Source organism: Nerophis lumbriciformis, linkage group LG04, assembly GCF_033978685.3.
Source record: "Nerophis lumbriciformis linkage group LG04, RoL_Nlum_v2.1, whole genome shotgun sequence".
Lineage (NCBI taxonomy): Eukaryota > Metazoa > Chordata > Actinopteri > Syngnathiformes > Syngnathidae > Nerophis > Nerophis lumbriciformis.
In genome coordinates, this window is record NC_084551.2 from 58,946,228 (window position 1) to 58,965,000 (window position 18,773).

General features: G+C 41.5%; 1 protein-coding gene across 5 annotated transcripts in view; it reads right to left on the reverse strand.

Moving 5' to 3' along the window:
* Nucleotides 1-5,450: 5,450 nt before the first annotated feature.
* map7d1a (MAP7 domain containing 1a) overlaps nt 5,451-18,773 on the reverse strand; it is a 111,424-nt gene continuing 98,101 nt past the window's right edge. For all 5 annotated transcript variants that reach the window (XM_061958589.2, XM_061958572.2, XM_061958581.2 and 2 more), the window contains 3 exons: nt 11,171-11,240; nt 10,879-11,102; nt 5,451-5,611 (listed from right to left, as the gene is read on the reverse strand). In XM_061958589.2, coding sequence (XP_061814573.2) covers nt 5,601-5,611; nt 10,879-11,102; nt 11,171-11,240 — 305 coding nt within the window. In that variant the 3' untranslated portion in view covers nt 5,451-5,600. The remainder of the gene's footprint in view (nt 5,612-10,878; nt 11,103-11,170; nt 11,241-18,773) is intronic.

Consider the following 18,773-nt stretch of genomic DNA (forward strand, 5'->3'; position numbering starts at 1 on the left):
CACAAGACTACTTCATCTCTACAGGCCTGTTTCATGAGGGGGTTCCGTCAATCATCAGGAGATTTCTCCTGATGATTGAGGGAACCCCCTCATGAAACAGGCCTGTAGAGATGAAGTAGTCTTGTGATTTTTTTCCCACACATACATATATATATATATATATGTATATATGTATATGTATGAAATACGTGACTTGGTGAATTCTAGCTGTAAATATACTCCTCCTCTCTTAACCACGCCCCGCTCCACCCCCGACCACGCCCCCCACCCCCACCTCCTGAAATCGGAGGCCTCAAGGTTGGCAAGTATGGTATATACACACAGGGTCCATTGCCAGGGTTCATGTGGTCAACATATATCAAATAAAAACTAAATAAGATAAGGCTCAGAATGGTTTCTTAACAAAACCTTTCTACATATAAAGTGCTTTTTTTGATTGATTGATTGATTGAGACTTTTATTAGTAGATTGCACAGTGAAGTACATATTCCGTACAATTGACCACTAAATGGTAACACCCCAATACGTTTTTCAACTTGTTTAAGTCCACGTTAATTAACATTAAACTGCCTCAAGTTGTTGCTCAGATTAAATAAAATGACAAAACTTTTCTTCTACATATAAAAAGTGCAACATTAAACAGTTTCAAGTAAGGATGTCCCGATCCAGGTTTTTGCACTTCCGATCCGATACCGATATTGACCGATACCGATACTGACCGATACTGGCCTATCCGAGCATGTATTAAAGTTTAAAGTTATTTAGCCTACTTAGTTGTCAGAATGATGTTGAAAAGGGTTTTAGTACTCTTGATAACAACTAGCCAGCTGAATTAGGGGAGTTTGAATAATACACAATGGTTGGCGACAAGAAACTGACCTGTTTATTCAAGGATAAACACAAAATAGACAAAATTATACATGACAAACAGAAATGGCATCATTGAACTAGGGCTGGGCGATATGGCCTTTTTTTAATATTGCGATATTTTAAGGCCATATTGCGATACACGATATATATCTCGATATTTTGCCTTAGCTTTGAATGAACACTTGAAAACATCAAAATTAATTGTGTTTTTATTTGTATTTTTTCTGACTCCTTATTACATCCAGCCATAGAATTATACATATATGAAATAATTAATTTTAAATGATCATAATAATTCATTTAAAATGACCATATTTAATTATTAAAATAATTGCTTGTTTATCAACAACTTTAGCATTTTATTCATTACATTTTGAAGCTCTCAGAAGCCAAGTTATGTTATATTCCTTAATATTTATTTATGCAAGTTTGAAGTATCAATTATCTAAACACGCAATATACACCTCCCCTCTTAACCACGCCCCCGCCCACAACCACGCCCCAGTCCCACCCCCGACCACGCCCCCCACCCCCACCCCCCCACCTCCCGAAATCGGAGGTCTCAAGGTTGGCAAGTATGCAGTATTGATCCCTGGGGTACACCACAAGATATATCTAGCCATGTTGACATATTCTCACCCATCGGTCCCGGTGGATGTCGTCTGACTCAGAAGGGGTCGCGCTAGCCTCTCTCCTCTTTGGGCCTCGCCGCCGTCACCTGCCGGTCTCGCCGCCGCGAGGTGGTCCCGCTGCCCCGCTGCCGTCACTCGCCGCCGCCGTGAATACATAAGCTGTCTTCACTTCAGAAAACACGCCATCGCTCCAAACTCAAAAGTCCATTTCCGTTATACCATCAACCTGCCGGGAACTGCAGATGAAAATTTGCCTTTGGCTACAATCTGGCACATTTTCATTTTATATGTTCATTAATGTGCATTGTTCCATGTAACAAATATATTGCATCCTATCAGGATGTTAGAATAATTATATATAAATAATCACACAACTCTTATGCTTAAAGGTCGTTGCTATAGTTCAGGGGTCGGCAACCCAAAATGTTGAAAGAGCCTTATTGGACCAAAAATACAAAAACAAATCTGTCTGGAGCCGCAAAAAATGAAAAGCCATATTACATACAGATAGTGTGTCATGAGATATAAATTGAATTAAGATGACTTAAAGGAAACTAAATGAGCTCAAATATAGCTACAAATGAGGCATAATGATGCAATATGTACATATAGCTAGCCTAAATAGCATGTTAGCATCGATTAGCTCGCAGTCATGCAGTGACCAAATATGTCTGATTAGCACTCCACACAAGTCAATAACATCAACAAAACTCACCTTTGTGGGTTCATGCACAACGTTAAGTTTGGTAGACAAACTGAGACAGAAAAAGAAGTGGCATAAAACACGTCCTAGAAAGTCACAGAAAGATATACATGTAAACAAACTACGGTGAGTTCAAGGACTGCCAAAATTAGTAGGACAAAACGGCGCTCGCCAAATACTCGAATCAGTGAAGCATGTTTAATATAAACAGTGTGCTTTATAACAATTAGGGAGGCTTGTGTCATGTTTGTCCTCCTACAGAAACCATATTAAAACAAACAAAAAAAAAATTTCCCCTCAACTTTTTCCATTTTTCATACATTTTTGAAAAAGCTCCAGAGAGCCACTAGGGCGGCGCTAAAGAGCCGCATGCGGCTCTAGAGCCGCGGGTTGCCGACCCCTGCTATAGTTATTATCAATTGTGCTGATGTTGTACTTTTAAAGTTAAAGTACCAATGATTGTCACACACACACTAGGTGTGGTGAGATTATTCTCTGCATTTGACCCATCACCCTTCATCACCCCCTGGGAGGTGAGGGGAGCAGTGGGCAGCAGTGGTGGCCGTGCCCGGGAATCATTTTTTGGTGATTTAACCCCCAATTCCAACCCTTGATGCTGAGTGCCAAGCATGGAGGTAATGGGTCCCATTTTTATAGTCTTTGGTATGACTCGGCCGGGGTTTGAACTCACAACCTACCCATCTCAGGGCGGACACTCTAACCACAAGGCCACTGAGTTTCTATCTGTGCAAAGCGAGTCGTCTCGTATCAGCGTTTGTGTACAGAATCGGCCTGCTGACTGCCAAGGGCGAACATCGAGTACCGTGACGCAGACAAAGCAGAGACAGGGCGATATCACGAGTGTCAGCACATTTACATTTCATGAATAGTCATATATTGTGTCTAGCTGGGGCTGCTGAAATTACCCCCTTTTCCTTCAAAAGCAGCCTCAGTGATGTAACCAGGGACCTCCCAAATTTTAGAGCGTAGTTTGGATCTGTAACTAAGAGTACAGCCCAAACGTCTCTCCTCACTGACCAAATTGAACTCTGTCTCTGCATGATTCCTTGCTTCTTGTCTGTTGTAATATACATCTATAAACAAGCTTATTGGTGTGTTGCAGTGTGACCGGCAAAAGGTAAATCGGAGAAAATGTGGTCCATCCATCCATCCATCCATCTTCTTCTGCTTATCCAAGGTCGGGTCGCGGGGGAAGCAGCCTAAGCAGGGAAGCCCAGACTTTCTTCTCCCCAGCCACTTCGTCCAGCTCTTCCCGGGGGATCCCGAGGCGTTCCCAGGCCAGCCGGGAGACATAGTCTTCCCAACGTGTCCTGGGTCTTCCCCGTGGCCTCCTACCGGTCGGACGTGCCCTAAACACCTCCCTAGGGAGTCGTTCGGGTGGCATCCTGACCAGATGCCCGAACCACCTCATCCGGCTCCTCTCGATGTGGAGGAGCAGCGGCTTTACTTTGAGCTCCCCCCTGGATGACAGAGCTTCTCACCCTATCTCTAAGGGAGAGACCCGCCACCCGGCGGAGGAAACTCATTTCGGCCGCTTGTACCCGTGATCTTGTCCTTTCGGTCATAACCCAAAGCTCATGACCATAGGTGAGGATGGGAACGTAGATCGACCGGTAAATTGAGAGCTTTGCCTTCCGGCTCAGCTCCTTCTTCACCACAACGGATCGATAGAGGGTCCGCATTACTGAAGACGCCGCACCGATCCGTCTGTCGATCTCACGATCCACTCCTCCCCCACTCGTGAACAAGACTCCTAGGTACTTGAACTCCTCCACTTGGGGCAGGGTCTCCTCCCCAACCCAGAGATGGCACTCCACCCTTTTCCGGGCGAGAACCATGGACTCGGACTTGGAGGTGCTGATTCCCATCCCAGTCGCTTCACACTCGGCTGCGAACCGATCCAGTGAGATCTGAAGATCCCGGCCAGATGAAGCCATCAGGACCACATCATCCGCAAAAAGCAGAGACCTAATCCTGCAGCCACCAAACCGGAACCCCTCAACGCCTTGACTGCGCCTAGAAATTCTGTCCATAAAAGTTATGAACAGAATCGGTGACAAAGGGCAGCCTTGGCGGAGTCCAACCCTCACTGGAAACGTGTTCGACTTACTGCCGGCAATGCGGACCAAGCTCTGGCACTGATTATACAGGGAGCGGACTGCCACAATAAGACAGTCCGATACCCCATACTCTCTGAGCACTCCCCACAGGACCTCCCAAGGGACACGGTCGAATGCCTTCTCCAAGTCCACAAAGCACATGTAGACTGGTTGGGCAAACTCCCATGCACCCTCAAGGACCCTGCCGAGAGTATAGAGCTGGTCCACAGTTCCACGACCAGGACGAAAACCACACTGTTCCTCCTGAATCCGAGGTTCGACTATCCGGCGTAGCCTCCTCTCCAGTACACCTGAATAGACCTTACCGGGAAGGCTGAGGAGTGTGATCCCACGATAGTTAGAACACACCCTCCGGTTCCCCTTCTTAAAGAGAGGAACCACCACCCCGTTCTGCCAATCCAGAGGTACCGCCCCCGATGTCCACGCGATGCTGCAGAGTCTTGTCAACCAAGACAGCCCCACAGCATCCAGAGCCTTAAGGAACTCCGGGCGGATCTCATCCACCCCCGGGGCCTTGCCACCGAGGAGCTTTTTAACTACCTCGGCAACCTCAGCCCCAGAAATAGGAGAGCCCACCAGGCACTGCTTCCTCATAGGAAGACGTGTCGGTGGGATTGAGGAGGTCTTCAAAGTATTCCCTCCACCGATCCACAATGTGGTCGTTTATAAATAATGCTTCTGTGCGGCCCGGTAGCAAATGCGTCACTCACAAGTACCGGGCCCCGGATCGGTGATTGGGGACCACTCCTCCCACACCAAAAAAAAGTAACACCACAGACTGGACAGTTTGTCTTTTTAATAAGACTTGAAATACTTCCCAACGACCTTGACAGCGCACGTCAAAATATATTTATAACATGTACACGTCCCGATCAGTCCTGAAGCAAACGTCTTGCGCATTTGTCAGAAACAGCTTTTAAATAGAAATCTCTATTTATGTAGATTGGACCTATTAAAGGTGTACACTCACTAATGCCTCCCATCATTCACAGCAGCTATGAACAATCAGCATTTTTACACAGCAAATCCCTTCAGTGTGTTTTCTACCTTCACATAAAAGTTGAACACGTGTTTGTGTAGCAATAGCCGGGCTGAAGGATGAGGTGCACGGACTCCTTTCTGCGGCAACATCTCACATCCTGTCAGGTGATCGCGCCCTCCCATCCATTCATCTTCAGAGACCTCTATTGAGGGTTCAGAACATGGTGTCTTGCGGTGTGAGGCCAAATGCTTCGACACGGGACCACCACGCCATCACAGCACCTCTGTAAGAAAAGATGGCATGAAGTGGTTTGAATTAGTGTCAGCCGTAGAGAGGAGCGCCCTTAAGAAATACTGTAGACGCCGTCTCACGTGTCCGCACTTCTACGAGTGGAAAACGAGAAGAGGCAGAGTTTGGATTTTATTGGAGGAGTGAAGATCCACTGGCGAGATGAGCAGATTCCAACTGAAATAGGATTTTAGCGAAAGACAGATGGGCCGCCCAGTAGAACGCTCGTCAGGCGAACAGGTGAAGATAGTTCGCAGAGTGGCTGCTTAATTGAGACAAGAGTCCGCTTTCTAAGCCCCTCCAACTGTGGATTCATCATCATCATTTCTTTCTATTCCTTTCATGAAAAAGCATACAAACCCCGTTTCCATATGAGTTGGGAAATTGTGTTAGATGTAAATATAAACAAAATACAATGATTTGCAAATCCTTTTCAACCCATATTCAATTGAATGCACTACAAAGACAACATATTTGATGTTCAAACGCATTAAACATTTTTTTGTTGTTGCAAATAATCATTAACTTTAGAATTTGATGCCAGCAACACGTGCCAAAGAAGTTGGGAAAGGTGGCAATAAATACTGATAAAGTTGAGGAATGCTCAACAAACACTTATTTGGAACATCCCACAGGTGAACAGGCAAATTGGGAACAGGTGGGTGCCATGATTGGGTATAAAAGTAGATTCCATGAAATGCTCAGTCATTCACAAACAAGGATGGGGTGAGGGTCACCACTTTGTCAACAAAGGCGTGAGCAAATTGTTGAACAGTTTAAGAAAAACCTTTCTTAACCAGCTATTGCAAGGAATTTAGGGATTTCACCATCTACGGTCCGTAATATCATCAAAGGGTTCAGAGAATCTGGAGAAATCACTGCACGTAAGCAGCTAAGCCCGTGACCTTCGATCCCTCAGGCTGTACTGCATCAACAAGCGACATCAGTGTGTAAAGGATATCACCACATGGGCTCAGGAACACTTCAGAAACCCACTGTCAGTAACTACAGTTGGTCGCTACATCTGTAAGTGCGAGTTAAAACTCTTCTATGCAAGGCGAAAACCGTTTATCAACAACACCCAGAAACGCCGTCGGCTTCGCTGGGCCTGAGCTCATCTAAGATGGACTGATGCAAAGTGGAAAAGTGTTCTGTGGTCTGACGATCGCATTTCAAATTGTTTTTGGAAACTGTGGACGTCGTGTCCTCCGGACCAAAGAGGAAAAGAACCATCCAGATTGTTATAGGCGCAAAGTGTAAAAGCCAGCATGTGTGATGGTATGGGGGTGTATTAGTGGCCAAGACATGGGTAACTTACACATCTGTGAAGGCGCCATTAATGCTGAAAGGTACATACAGGTTTTGGAGCAACATATGTTGCCATCCAAGCAACGTTACCATGGACGCCCCTGCTTATTTCAGCAAGACAATGCCAAGCCACGTGTTACATCAACGTGGCTTCATAGTAAAAGAGTGCGGGTACTAGACTGGCCTGCCTGTAGTCTAGACCTGTCTTCCATTGAAAATATGTGGCGCATTATGAAGCCTGAAATACCACAAGGGAGACCCCCGGACTGTTGAACAACTTAAGCTGTACATCAAGCAAGAATGGGAAAGAATTCCACCTGAGAAGCTTCAAAAATGTGTCTCCTCAGTTCCCAAACGTTTACTGAGTGTTGTTAAAAGGAAAGGCCATGTAACACAGTGGTGAACATGCCCTTTCCCAACTACTTTGGCACGTGTTGCAACCATGAAATTCTAAGTTAATTATTATTTGCAAAACAAAATAAAGTTTATCAGTTTGAACATCAAATATGTTGTCTTTGTAGCATATTCAACTGAATATGGGTTGAAAAGGATTTGCAAATCATTGTATTCCGTTTATATTTACATCTAACACAATTTCCCAACTCATATGGAAACGGGGTTTGTATATACAAGCCACGTACAGTTGACACGTTCATTGTTTTTGGTTTCTTATACATTTCCATGATCAGAAAGGAGCAGATGGAAGAATAATATTCTCATATTTATCTGCCCCCTTTTTAACACTAATTATTTTAGATTACTTTATCACTGTTCCCTCCACCAACACCCCAACTCCAACATACTTTTTCATTTTCGTTTACGCATTTTCACAATGACACGTCCAACCAAAATCAAAAATCAGTTTGATATAGTTCCAGTTGTCTCTCTTTGTAACTCTTTTTAACCCTTGTGTAGGGGTGTAACGGTACACAAAAATGTTGGTTCGGTACATACCTCGGTTTAGAGGTCACGGTTCGGTTCATTTTCGGTACAGTAAGAAAACAACAAAATATACATTTTTTGGTTATTTATTTACCAAAGTTGTAAACAATGGCTTTATCCTTTTAACATTGGGAACACTATAATAATTCTGCCCACGTTAATCAACATTAAACTGCCTCAAGTTGTTGCTCAGATGAAATACAATGACACAACTTTTCTTCTACATATAAAAAGTGCAACATTAAACAGTTTCAAGTCAACTCATCATCATGCTTAATTTATTATAGCATTTGGGAAGCCTGTAGTTGATTTATTATGTAAATGTTATATTTTTATCAACATGTGATAGCAGGGACCCTGCCATTCAAAACTAGGCTGCTCCATTACTAATGATTAATGCAACTATAGCTGAAAAAAATAGTACAATAGCAATAGGAGAGACTATTCATCCCTGAACACCATGGAGTTCATGTAGGCTTAATGATACACTTACATTATTATATCAACTATCAGAGACAGAAACTCTTCATTTAACATAATGTCCTTTTTTGCTGCTTCAACACAGCTTAATCAACACAGAAAAAGGTCAAGTGAAATAACAGACAGACAGGGCTTTGCTGTCCGTAACACACACACAGCAAAATGAGCTAATGTTACGCTAAAAGCGAATTAGTCTTCACCTCAAGCCATGACTGCGAGCGAGCTGAGCTGCAGTTTATATTTCTAGAAGGTCAACGGGCTCAAAGTGATGTTACTAGTAGTTGACTGGGAGGTGTTTATTATCATTTAGGGAGAGTCCGCAGCCTGATGATTACCTGCTAAACGCTAAGGACTGACTACATGCACTCTGAATACGCACTGCTGATTGGCTGTTACCGCTCTGTTTGTAACCAATCAGATGGTTGTGTGGGTGGCACAATGCTGGGTGTGTGTAGACGACTGACAGAGACAGAGGCAGAAGGAAGCGGACGCGGCTACTTAATATGTTCGTGTGGAAACTCGTTCGGTACACCTCCGAACGGAACCGAAACCCCCGAAATACATGTACCGTTACACCTCTACCCTTGTGTGATGTTCATATTGTTGTTACTCAGCCAGCGTTGGTGGGTCTGATGGACCCCTTGCATTTTGTGGCTTTTAATGCCTCACAATCAAACATTTTTATGTTATGGCTGAGTAACAACAATATGAACGTTGCACGGAAAATTTCTCTGCCAGTTTCTGCATCCCACAGGGATTCTTCTTTTGTGTTTCTGCACCTGCGGTTCCCACACAAGGTTGCAACATTGTTTGTCAACACTGTCTGCTCTCATTTTCTCGCACATTTTTGACCCTCTGATGTTCTTTGTACCTACACTCTGTCCTCCTCCTGTCTAGGCCTGCTGTGTGTGTGTGTGTGTGTGTGTGTGTGTGTGTGTGTGTGTGTGTGTGTGTGTGTGTGTGTGTGTGTGTGTGTGTGTGTGTGTGTGTGTGTGGTACACAGAACATCAATTTCCACACTTCTATTAGCCCCTATATGTAATATAAATGTGTAGGGGGTAGAGATGCGCGGATAGGCAATTATTTCATCCGCAACCGCATCAGAAAGTCGTCAACCATCCGCAATCCACCCGATCTAATATTTGATCAGAACCGCATCCGCCCGCACCCGCCCGTTGTTATATATCTAATATAGACGATGCAAGGCATTAGTGAGGTTATAAAGCTTTTGCCTGTTAAAGAAAGGAGACTGATCCAATGCAGCACAGACATTCAATGCATGCCACGCTGTCACGGCCCAGACGCACACCTCGCGGCTCTCGCTGCCGGCGACGGCCGGGTATGGGCCCGACGCTCCAGCGCCATCCATTTTCAGGGCTAGTTGATTCGGCAGGTGGGTTGTTACACACTCCTTAGCGGGTTCCGACTTCCATGGCCACCGTCTTGCTGTCTATATCAACCAACACCTTTTCTGGGGTCTGATGAGCGTCGGCATCGGGCGCCTTAACCCGGCGTTCGGTTCATCCCGCAGCGCCAGTTCTGCTTACCAAAAGTGGCCCACTCGGCTCACCAGGGTGAGCCCCGCCCCTTTCGTGAGCGCACTGCGCGCGGAGTGACCCCTGTTACGCGCCCCCGGCAACGGGGGTGGCGGGCAGGTAAGCTGCTTACCTGCTGCGCGTGACGCCGGCCGCGGCGAAGGCGGACGAGGCGGGGTGTCGGTGCGGTGGGCGCGGTGGTGACCCTGGACGTGCGTCGGGCCCTTCTCGCGGATCACCTCAGCTACGGTTCCCGGTGGGGCCCTCTCGGGGGAAGGGGCCTCGGTCCCGGACCCCGGCGAGGCGTCCCTTCTCCGCTCCGTAAAAGTGTCCATCTCTTTTTTTTTTCTTCTTCTGTTGTGGCATATGCAGCAGGTGCCTGCTCGTTTTCGTATGTGGGTAACAACATTTAACTATGTATATATATTTCCGAATTGGTTTAACTGCCACCCGCCTGAATCTATTTAAAATCTAATTTTTTTTTATTTCAACCGCCCGACCCGACCCGCGGATAAAATCTAATTTTTTTTTATTTCAACCGCCCGATCCGCGGATAATCCGCGGACTCCGCGGTTGTGTCCGCAAACCGCACATCTCTAGTAGGGGGGGTGTATGGTGTGTGGTCATTAAATATGTATTCTGATATATGTTCTTCACAGAAAATGAGCCAAAGTCAGTGAGTCTCAATTTGAAAAATTAATTAATTGTATCATTTTTCTTTTAATAAAAAATGAAAACGGGTCCCACAATATACAATATTCTAAGATATTCTTGCAACTTTTTAAGTCTTTCTTTAGAGAATTCCATGCTTTCACACCAGCAACAGACAAGCACATTTCTTTCAAATTTGTCGGCACTCTTGGATGTTTAAAGTCATGCGGCCTTCTGTGGTTCTCATCTTCAGACGTGAACACAAAGAACTTTTGTAAGTCCTCCGGAAGAACTCTATTTCTAGCTTTGAACATCGCTAATCTGGTGTGTCAGTGAGTTCCATTACCTGCAACATGTTGCGGTTTCAATGGCCCCGCCTTCTTCATGAAGGTGTCCTCGCTCTCAAAACCCAGGATGTCCTCAGGGGCCATGCCGGTCTCGGACCTGCCCTTCGCCCCGTTTGCGGCGTTAATGATGATCTCCTCAAAGCTGGCGGCGTCTCCTTTGCCGGACAAGCCGTTCTCGTGTCTCACGCCGAGCTGGACCCCGTTCAAGGTCTGGGTCGGGGGGCTGTGAGGAAGGTGTTAGAACTTCACTTGGAGTTCTACTGTAGGACGTTGTTAGTGTTTGACTTTCACCTTTGTCTCACGCCGCTCTGGCCATGCTCTGTTTTGTTGTTGTTGTAGGCGGGTTGTTGTTGGGAAGATTCTGGAACAAGAAGAAGTGTGTCAAACCCACAATGCATAGAATCGATTGCCCACTTTCTCCGGTTAACTTCTTTTTACGCTTGAAAATAGATGCATATTGAAATTGATTTTACTTGAGCACATTCATCAACATGTTATAAAGAGCCATATGTACAATACAATACAAAGCTTTCATAATAAAGACACAAAATAACATGCACTGCAAAAAGTGAAATCTAAGTAAGATGAAATATCTCAAATAAGGGTGATATTTGCTTATTTTCTGTCTGATAAGATAATTCTTCTCACTAAGCAGATTTTATGTTAGAGTGTTTTACTTGTTTTAAGTGTTTTGGTCCTAAATGATCTCAGTAAGATATTACAGCTTGTTGCTGAGATTTGATGACCTATATTGAGTAAAACATGCTTGAAACTAGAATATCAAGTGTTGCAAAGCTGTGTCATCAACACTCACAAGTATAAAACTACTTTTTTAAAGTAATCATTTTTTACTTCAAGCATGAAAAAAAAATATATATTACATTATCATTATGTCAAGATAATGGCACTAGCATTTACTTCATTTAAGAATATTTTTCAACATATTGAGCAAAAAAGATCTCTTTTTTTCTACCAAGAAAAGTGCACATGTTATTAGTGAGAATATACTTATTTTAAGCTATTTTTGGGTTCATTGAGGTTAGCTAATTTGACTTGTTTTGAAAAGCCAAATTTTTTTGTTTTATTGGCAGATAATTCTGCTTAGTTCAAATAAAATACCCCTAATTTATTTTATTTTTTTCTTGTTTTTGAACACTGACTTTCTGCAGTGTGATCGTAACAATCCACATTTTTTGTTGTTATTGTGCAAACCAGTGCTATCAAAACACGGAAGTGCAGCTCCTCGCTTGTGAATGCAAGTGTTCCTACAGCAGGGATTCAAATTCTGTCGGGGATACACCAACGCACTGCGGGTCATTTTTTAAATTGTCCTTAAGTCCTTTTTGTGTTGAGCTGTTTAAAAATGAGTCATTAAAGCAAACTAATTGTACAGTCGTAGTTTTAAAAAGTTGAAAATTATATGTCTAAAGGTATCTTTTTTTTTAAATAATGAATTGATGATAAATCATGATTAATTTGGAGTTATCTATGTGTCAGAAAAATTGTATGTAAATTATCAAAAAACTTTCCGTTCCCTGAGTTCCCAGTGAACAGACGAAAGCTGTCTTTGTTGCACCAAGCCAAAGGCTTGTAAAATTCCATTGTGTACGATGGGAGGAGACGGGAGAGGTTATCTATTTTGATCCAAGACCTGCCCAAGCTCGATCCAGGACCAGTCCAAGTCCGAGGCATCTTTTTCTTTTGTGTTAATGTGACCGAAAACAATGGCTGTTTACATACCCCCCATTCCTTTAGAAACAGCTGTTGTTATGTAAACAGGGAAAGTCCAAATAAAAATAGGTGGCGTACAATCTTTCGCCAGAGCGTGCTGGAGACTGTACAAGAGTACAGCCCAGACGTTTCTCCTCAAATTTAACCAAATTTAATTCTGTCTCTGTTTAATTCCTTGCTTCTTGTCTCGTTTAATAGATGTCATCAGTGTTTGAACCTGACACTATGATCTATAATCGCCACTAAATATTTTAATCAGCCCTAAATATTGTATTATACTAACATAATGAGTAATATATCATTTTAATTTTTCAAAATTGAAGAAAACAATGGCAATATGTGCAACAATTTAGCAATAAAAAGACAAAATGATGTTATGGCCAAATGTTTTCATTAAATGACAATTTTAACTGTGCTCAATGAGGTTAAAATATGGCCTCTTCTTCACATTATCAGCTAAACACACCTTTTCTCAAGCTTGCAAATGCTGTCAATCAGAAGACAGTAGGGGTGTAACGGTACGTGTATTTGTATTGAACCGTTTCGGTACGGGGGTTCCGGTTTGGTCCGGAGGTGTACCGAACGAATTTCCACACGGACATATTAAGTAGCGTAACGCACGTTGTGTAAACAATGCACACCGAGGCACAACACACGGCATGCTAGCAGCTAACGGGCTAGGATAGACTGACCATACGTCCTCTTTTCACCGGACATGTCCTCTTTTGCGGAGCTGTCAGGGCGGAGTTTCTTAAATGCCTCAAATGTCCGGCATTTTGAGTTAGGGTTGCGTGTATTTTCAATGTACGTTCAGGGTTAAGAAGGGGTTGAAAACAAAAAAAAATGTGCGTGGAGCAGCATTGGCGAGGGAGGGGCAGAGACATACTGTAATAACTTGAAGAAAATAATGAATATTAAAAACCAATTACAAAATAAATAATAATAATAATAAATGAACTAAAAGTAGTCTTTTTCTCACAACGTGTCAACTTTTTTCTTATAAATTGGGAACAATTTCTCATATTCTCTCTGTTTCTGTAATATTGCAATATTTTCTCATGAAATTATGACTTTTTAATGTAAAATTATGACTTTTTATTGCAAAATAGTGACATTTGTCATATAAAATTCTGACTTTTATCACAATATTGCCAATTTTTCTGTTGGTCCTGTAAAACAGTGAAATTTTTTTTCGTAAAATTATGACTTTTGTCATCATTCTGCCAAGTAAAATTCCAATTATTATTATAACATTGCCAACATTTTAAAGTTTTCTTATAAATTTGTGACTTTAGTCGAGTAAAATCACGACTCTTTTCATAAAATTGCCAACATTTTAAGCTTTTCTTGTAAAATTGCGACTGTTATTGAGTAAAATTCCAACATTTATCATAATATTGCACAAATGTTCAGTTTTTCTTGTCACATTTTGACTTGCTTTGAGTAAAATGAGGGAGGGGCAGAGACAGAGAGAGAGAGAGAGAGTTATGATAAACGCGCATGCGTCGCCAGGCTCTGCTTTTTATCCATAGATTTATCACATTTAATTGTTTATTATCTATAGCAGGGGTGTCAAAAGTGTGCCCCGGAGGCCATTTGCGGCCCACAGCTAATGTTTTAAAGGCCCACGGCACATTCTAAAAATACTATTAAAATAAACAAAAACATAACAAAAGTGAAATAAAAAAGCTTTTAAAGGTGAAATGTCATTTAGAAAAAGTTGCAATGTTGACTAATAAAACAAAGCTGTTTTTTTTTCTTTCAAACTGTCATTGCTCAAAACATAATATTGAATCAAAATCAATGTTATTATGAATTATTGACCTATCCAAGGTTCACATTACTTCACATCAAATATTCCACTAAGAAAAATATTTTTGGTGGAAGATTTTGCAAATTTGGCAAATAAATAACCCAAAAATTTATATTTTGTTGTTTTCTTACTGTACCGAAAACGAACCGAACCGTGACCTCTAAACCGAGGTACGTACCGAACCGAAATTTTTGTGTACCGTCACACCCCTAGAAGACAGTGAAATTGAACGCATTAAAATATCATTTATTTAAAATAATCCCCTCAATTCCCCCCCAAAAATGGATTAACTCGCTGAAATATACCGCATTTTTCGGAGTATAAATCGCACCGGCCGAAAATGCATAATAAAGAAGGGGAAAAAAAACATATATAAGTCGCACTGGAGTATAAGTCGCATTTTTTGGGGAAATGTATTTGATAAAAACCAACAGCAAGAATAGACATTTGAAAGGCAATTTAAAATAAATAAAGAATAGTGAACAACAGGCTGAATAAGTGTACGTTATATGAGGCATAAATAACCAACTGGTATGTTAACGTAACATATTATGGTAAGAGTCATTCAAATAACTATAACATATAGAACATGCTATACGTTTACCAAACAATCTGTCACCCCTAATCGCTAAATCCCATGAAATCTTATACGTCTAGTCTCTTATGTGAATGAGATAAATAATATTATTTGATATTTTACGCTAATGTGTTAATCATTTCACACATAAGTCGCTCCTGAGAATAAGTCGCACCCCCGGTCAAACTATGAAAAAAAACTGCGACTTATAGTCCGAAAAATACGGTAAAGACAATATTACCAGAGGTGGGTAGTAACGCGCTACATTTACTCCGTTACATCTACTTGAGTAACTTTTGGGATAAATTGTACTTCTAAGAGTAGTTTTAATGCAACATACTTTTACTTTTACTTGAGTATATTTATAGAGAAGAAACGCTACTTTTACTCCGCTACTTTTATCTACATTCAGCTCGCTACTCGCTACTCGCTACTAATTTTTATCGATCTGTTAATGCACGCTTTGTTTGTTTTGGTCTGTCAGACAGACCTTCATAGTGTTTCAACAAATACAGTCACTGGTGACGTTCACTCCGTTCCACCAATCAGATGCAGTCACTGGTGACGTTGGACCAATCAAACAGAGCCAGGTGGTCACATGACCTGACTTAAACAAGTTGAAAAACGTATTCGGGTGTTACCATTTAGTGGTCAATTGTACGGAATATGTACTGTACTGTGCAATCTACTAATAAAAGTTTCAATCAATCAATCAAAAGCGTGAAGGAAAAAAGACCCTTTTTTATTTCAACCGTACATCCCGTCAAAAGCCTAAAGACTGACTGCACAGTTCCTGTCTTCACAATAAAAGTGCCGCTCCATCGCGCCTGCGCTTTCAAAATAAGAGTCTCCGAAAGCAACGCAAACAAGCTAGCAAGCGACGGAGTTTGCCGCCAATGTATTTCTTGTAAAGTGTATAAAAACAAATATGGAAGCTGGACAAATAAGATGCCAAAAACCAACCACTTTCATGTGGTATTAGACAGAAAGGAGGAACTTTTTTTCTCCTCCATTTGAAAACGTGGACGTTATCATCACTACTGTCTGATTCCAATCAATGCAAGTCATCAGAATCAGGTAATACACCAACTTATATTCTTGTCTTCATGAAAGAAAGGAATCTATATGTGTTAAACATGCATGTATATTCATTAAAACACCTTTAACATGTAAACAAAAACGGCAAAATAAATATAAATTATATACTGTATATATCAATGTATGTATATAGATGTGTATATATATATATATATATATATATATATATATATATATATATATATATATATATATATCTGTGTATATATATATGTGTGTGTGTGTGTGTATATGTATATATATATATATATATGTATATATATATATATATATATATATATATATATATATATATACATATATATATATATATATATATATATGTGTGTGTGTATGTTACTCATCAGTTACTCAGTACTTGAGTAGTTTTTTCACAACATACTTTTTACTTTTACTCAAGTAAATATTTGGGTGACTACTCCTTACTTTTACTTGAGTAATAAATCTCTAAAGTAACAGTACTCTTACTTGAGTACAATTTCTGGCTACTCTACCCACCTCTGAATATAACATACGTCCATAAACGTGGATGCTTATGCAAAAGTGCAATATATTTATCTGTACAGTAACCTATTTATGTATTTATATCTGCACCTTATTGCTCTTTTATCCTGCACTACCATGAGCTAATGCAACGACATTTCGTTCTTATCTGTACTGTAAAGTTCAAATTTGAATGACAATAAAAAGGAAGTCTAAGTCTAAATTTTAGGTAAGGCAGTTCTTAAAGAGACAGGCGCAAAGACATTCATGTAAGGAGGGTATAAAGCATAAATATGAAGTATATATTGAAAAAGTAGCTTTTCATTGATCGTCTAAATGCCGCTATTTTGCCTCCACGACTCATGTTCCATGTAATCACCAGCAGCTGTGTCATGTGTGCGATTATAAAACAAACGCAACACTTCATGTGTCCTCCTCATTGAATGTTTCCTAAGGCCGTCCCACAGTCCCTGCAGTGCGGACAACAAAAGAGCACACATGGGTCCCATTGTGCGGAGGAGAAGAACACAAAGTGCAGCTGTGCAGGATATGGGAGGCACAGATATAATAATATTTTTTCAAAAAAGTGCTCACTCTGATGTGACTTTATGAAAGCGAGAAGAAAAACTGCAAGCTTGACAAAACAGCAGATGATGGATGACATGTGATTTACTGTGTGGCATGCAAAATAAGAGTCTTTTTAATGGCATTGCAGCTCAATATGTTCTATTTCCTGTGTTCTACATGATGGACAGCGTAAGAGTGTAAGGTTTGTTATGTCAGTGTAATAGTGCCCAGTGAAGTTGTCACGTTGTGTAAATGGTAAATAAAAAGAGAATACAATGATTTGCAAATCCTTTTCAACTTATATTCAATTGAATAGACTGCAAAGACAAGATATTTAACATTCCAACTGGTAAACTTTGGTATTTTTCGCATATATTAACTCATTTGGAATTTGATGCCTGCAACATGTTTCAAAAAAGCTGGCACAAGTGGCAAAAAAGACTGAGAAAGTTGAGGACTGCTCATCAAACACTTTTTTGTGAACATCCCACAGGTGAACAGGCTAATTGGGAACAGGTGGGTGCCATGATTGGGTATAAAAGTAGATTCCATGAAATGCTCAGTCATTCACAAACAAGGACGGGGCGAGGGTCACCACTTTGTCAACAAATGCCTGAGCAAATTGTTTAAGAGCAACATTTCTCAACCAGCTATCCCAAGAAATTTAGGGATTTCCCCATCTACGCTCCGTAATATCATCAAAAGGTTCAGAGAATCTGGAGAAATCACTTTACGTATGCGGCAAGGCCAAAAACCAACATTGAATGCCCGCGACCTTCGATCCCTCAGGCGGTACTGCATCAAAAAGCGACATTAGTGTATAAAGGATATCACCACATGGGCTCAGGAACACTTCAAAAACCCACTGTCACTAACTACTGTTCGTCGCTACATCTGTAAGTTTAAGTTAAAACTCTAATATGCAAAGCGAAAGCCATTTATCAACAACACCCAGAATCGCTGTCGGCTTTGCTGGGCCCGAGCTCATCAAATATGGACTGGTGCAAAGTGGAAAAGTGTTCTGTGGTCTGTCGAGTCCACATTTCAAATTGTTTTTGCAAACTGTGGACACCGTGTCCTAAGGACCAAAGAAGAAAAGAACCATCCGGACTGTTATAGGCGTAAAGTGTAAAAGGCAGCATGTGTGATGGTATGGGGGTGTATTAGTGCCCAAGACATGGGTAACTTACACATCTGTGAAGGCGCCATTAATGCTGAAAGGTACATACAGGATTTGGAGCAACATATGTTGCCATCCAAGCAACGTTACCATGGACGCCCCTGCTTATTTCAGCAAGACAATGCCAAGCCACGTGTTACATCAACGTGGCTTCAGAGTAAAAGAGTGCGGGTACTAGACTGGCCTGCCTGTAGTCCAGACCTGTCTCCCATTGAAAATGTGTGGCGCATTATGAAGCCTAAAATAGCACAACGGAGACCCCCGGACTGTTGAACAACTTAAGCTGTACATCAAGCAAGAATGGGAAAGAATTCCACCTGAGAAGCTTCAAAAATGTGTCTCCTCAGTTCCCAAACGTTTACTGAGTGTTGTTAAAAGGAAAGGCCATGTAACACAGTGGTGAACATGCCCCTGTGACAACTTTTTTGCAACGTGTTGCTGCCAT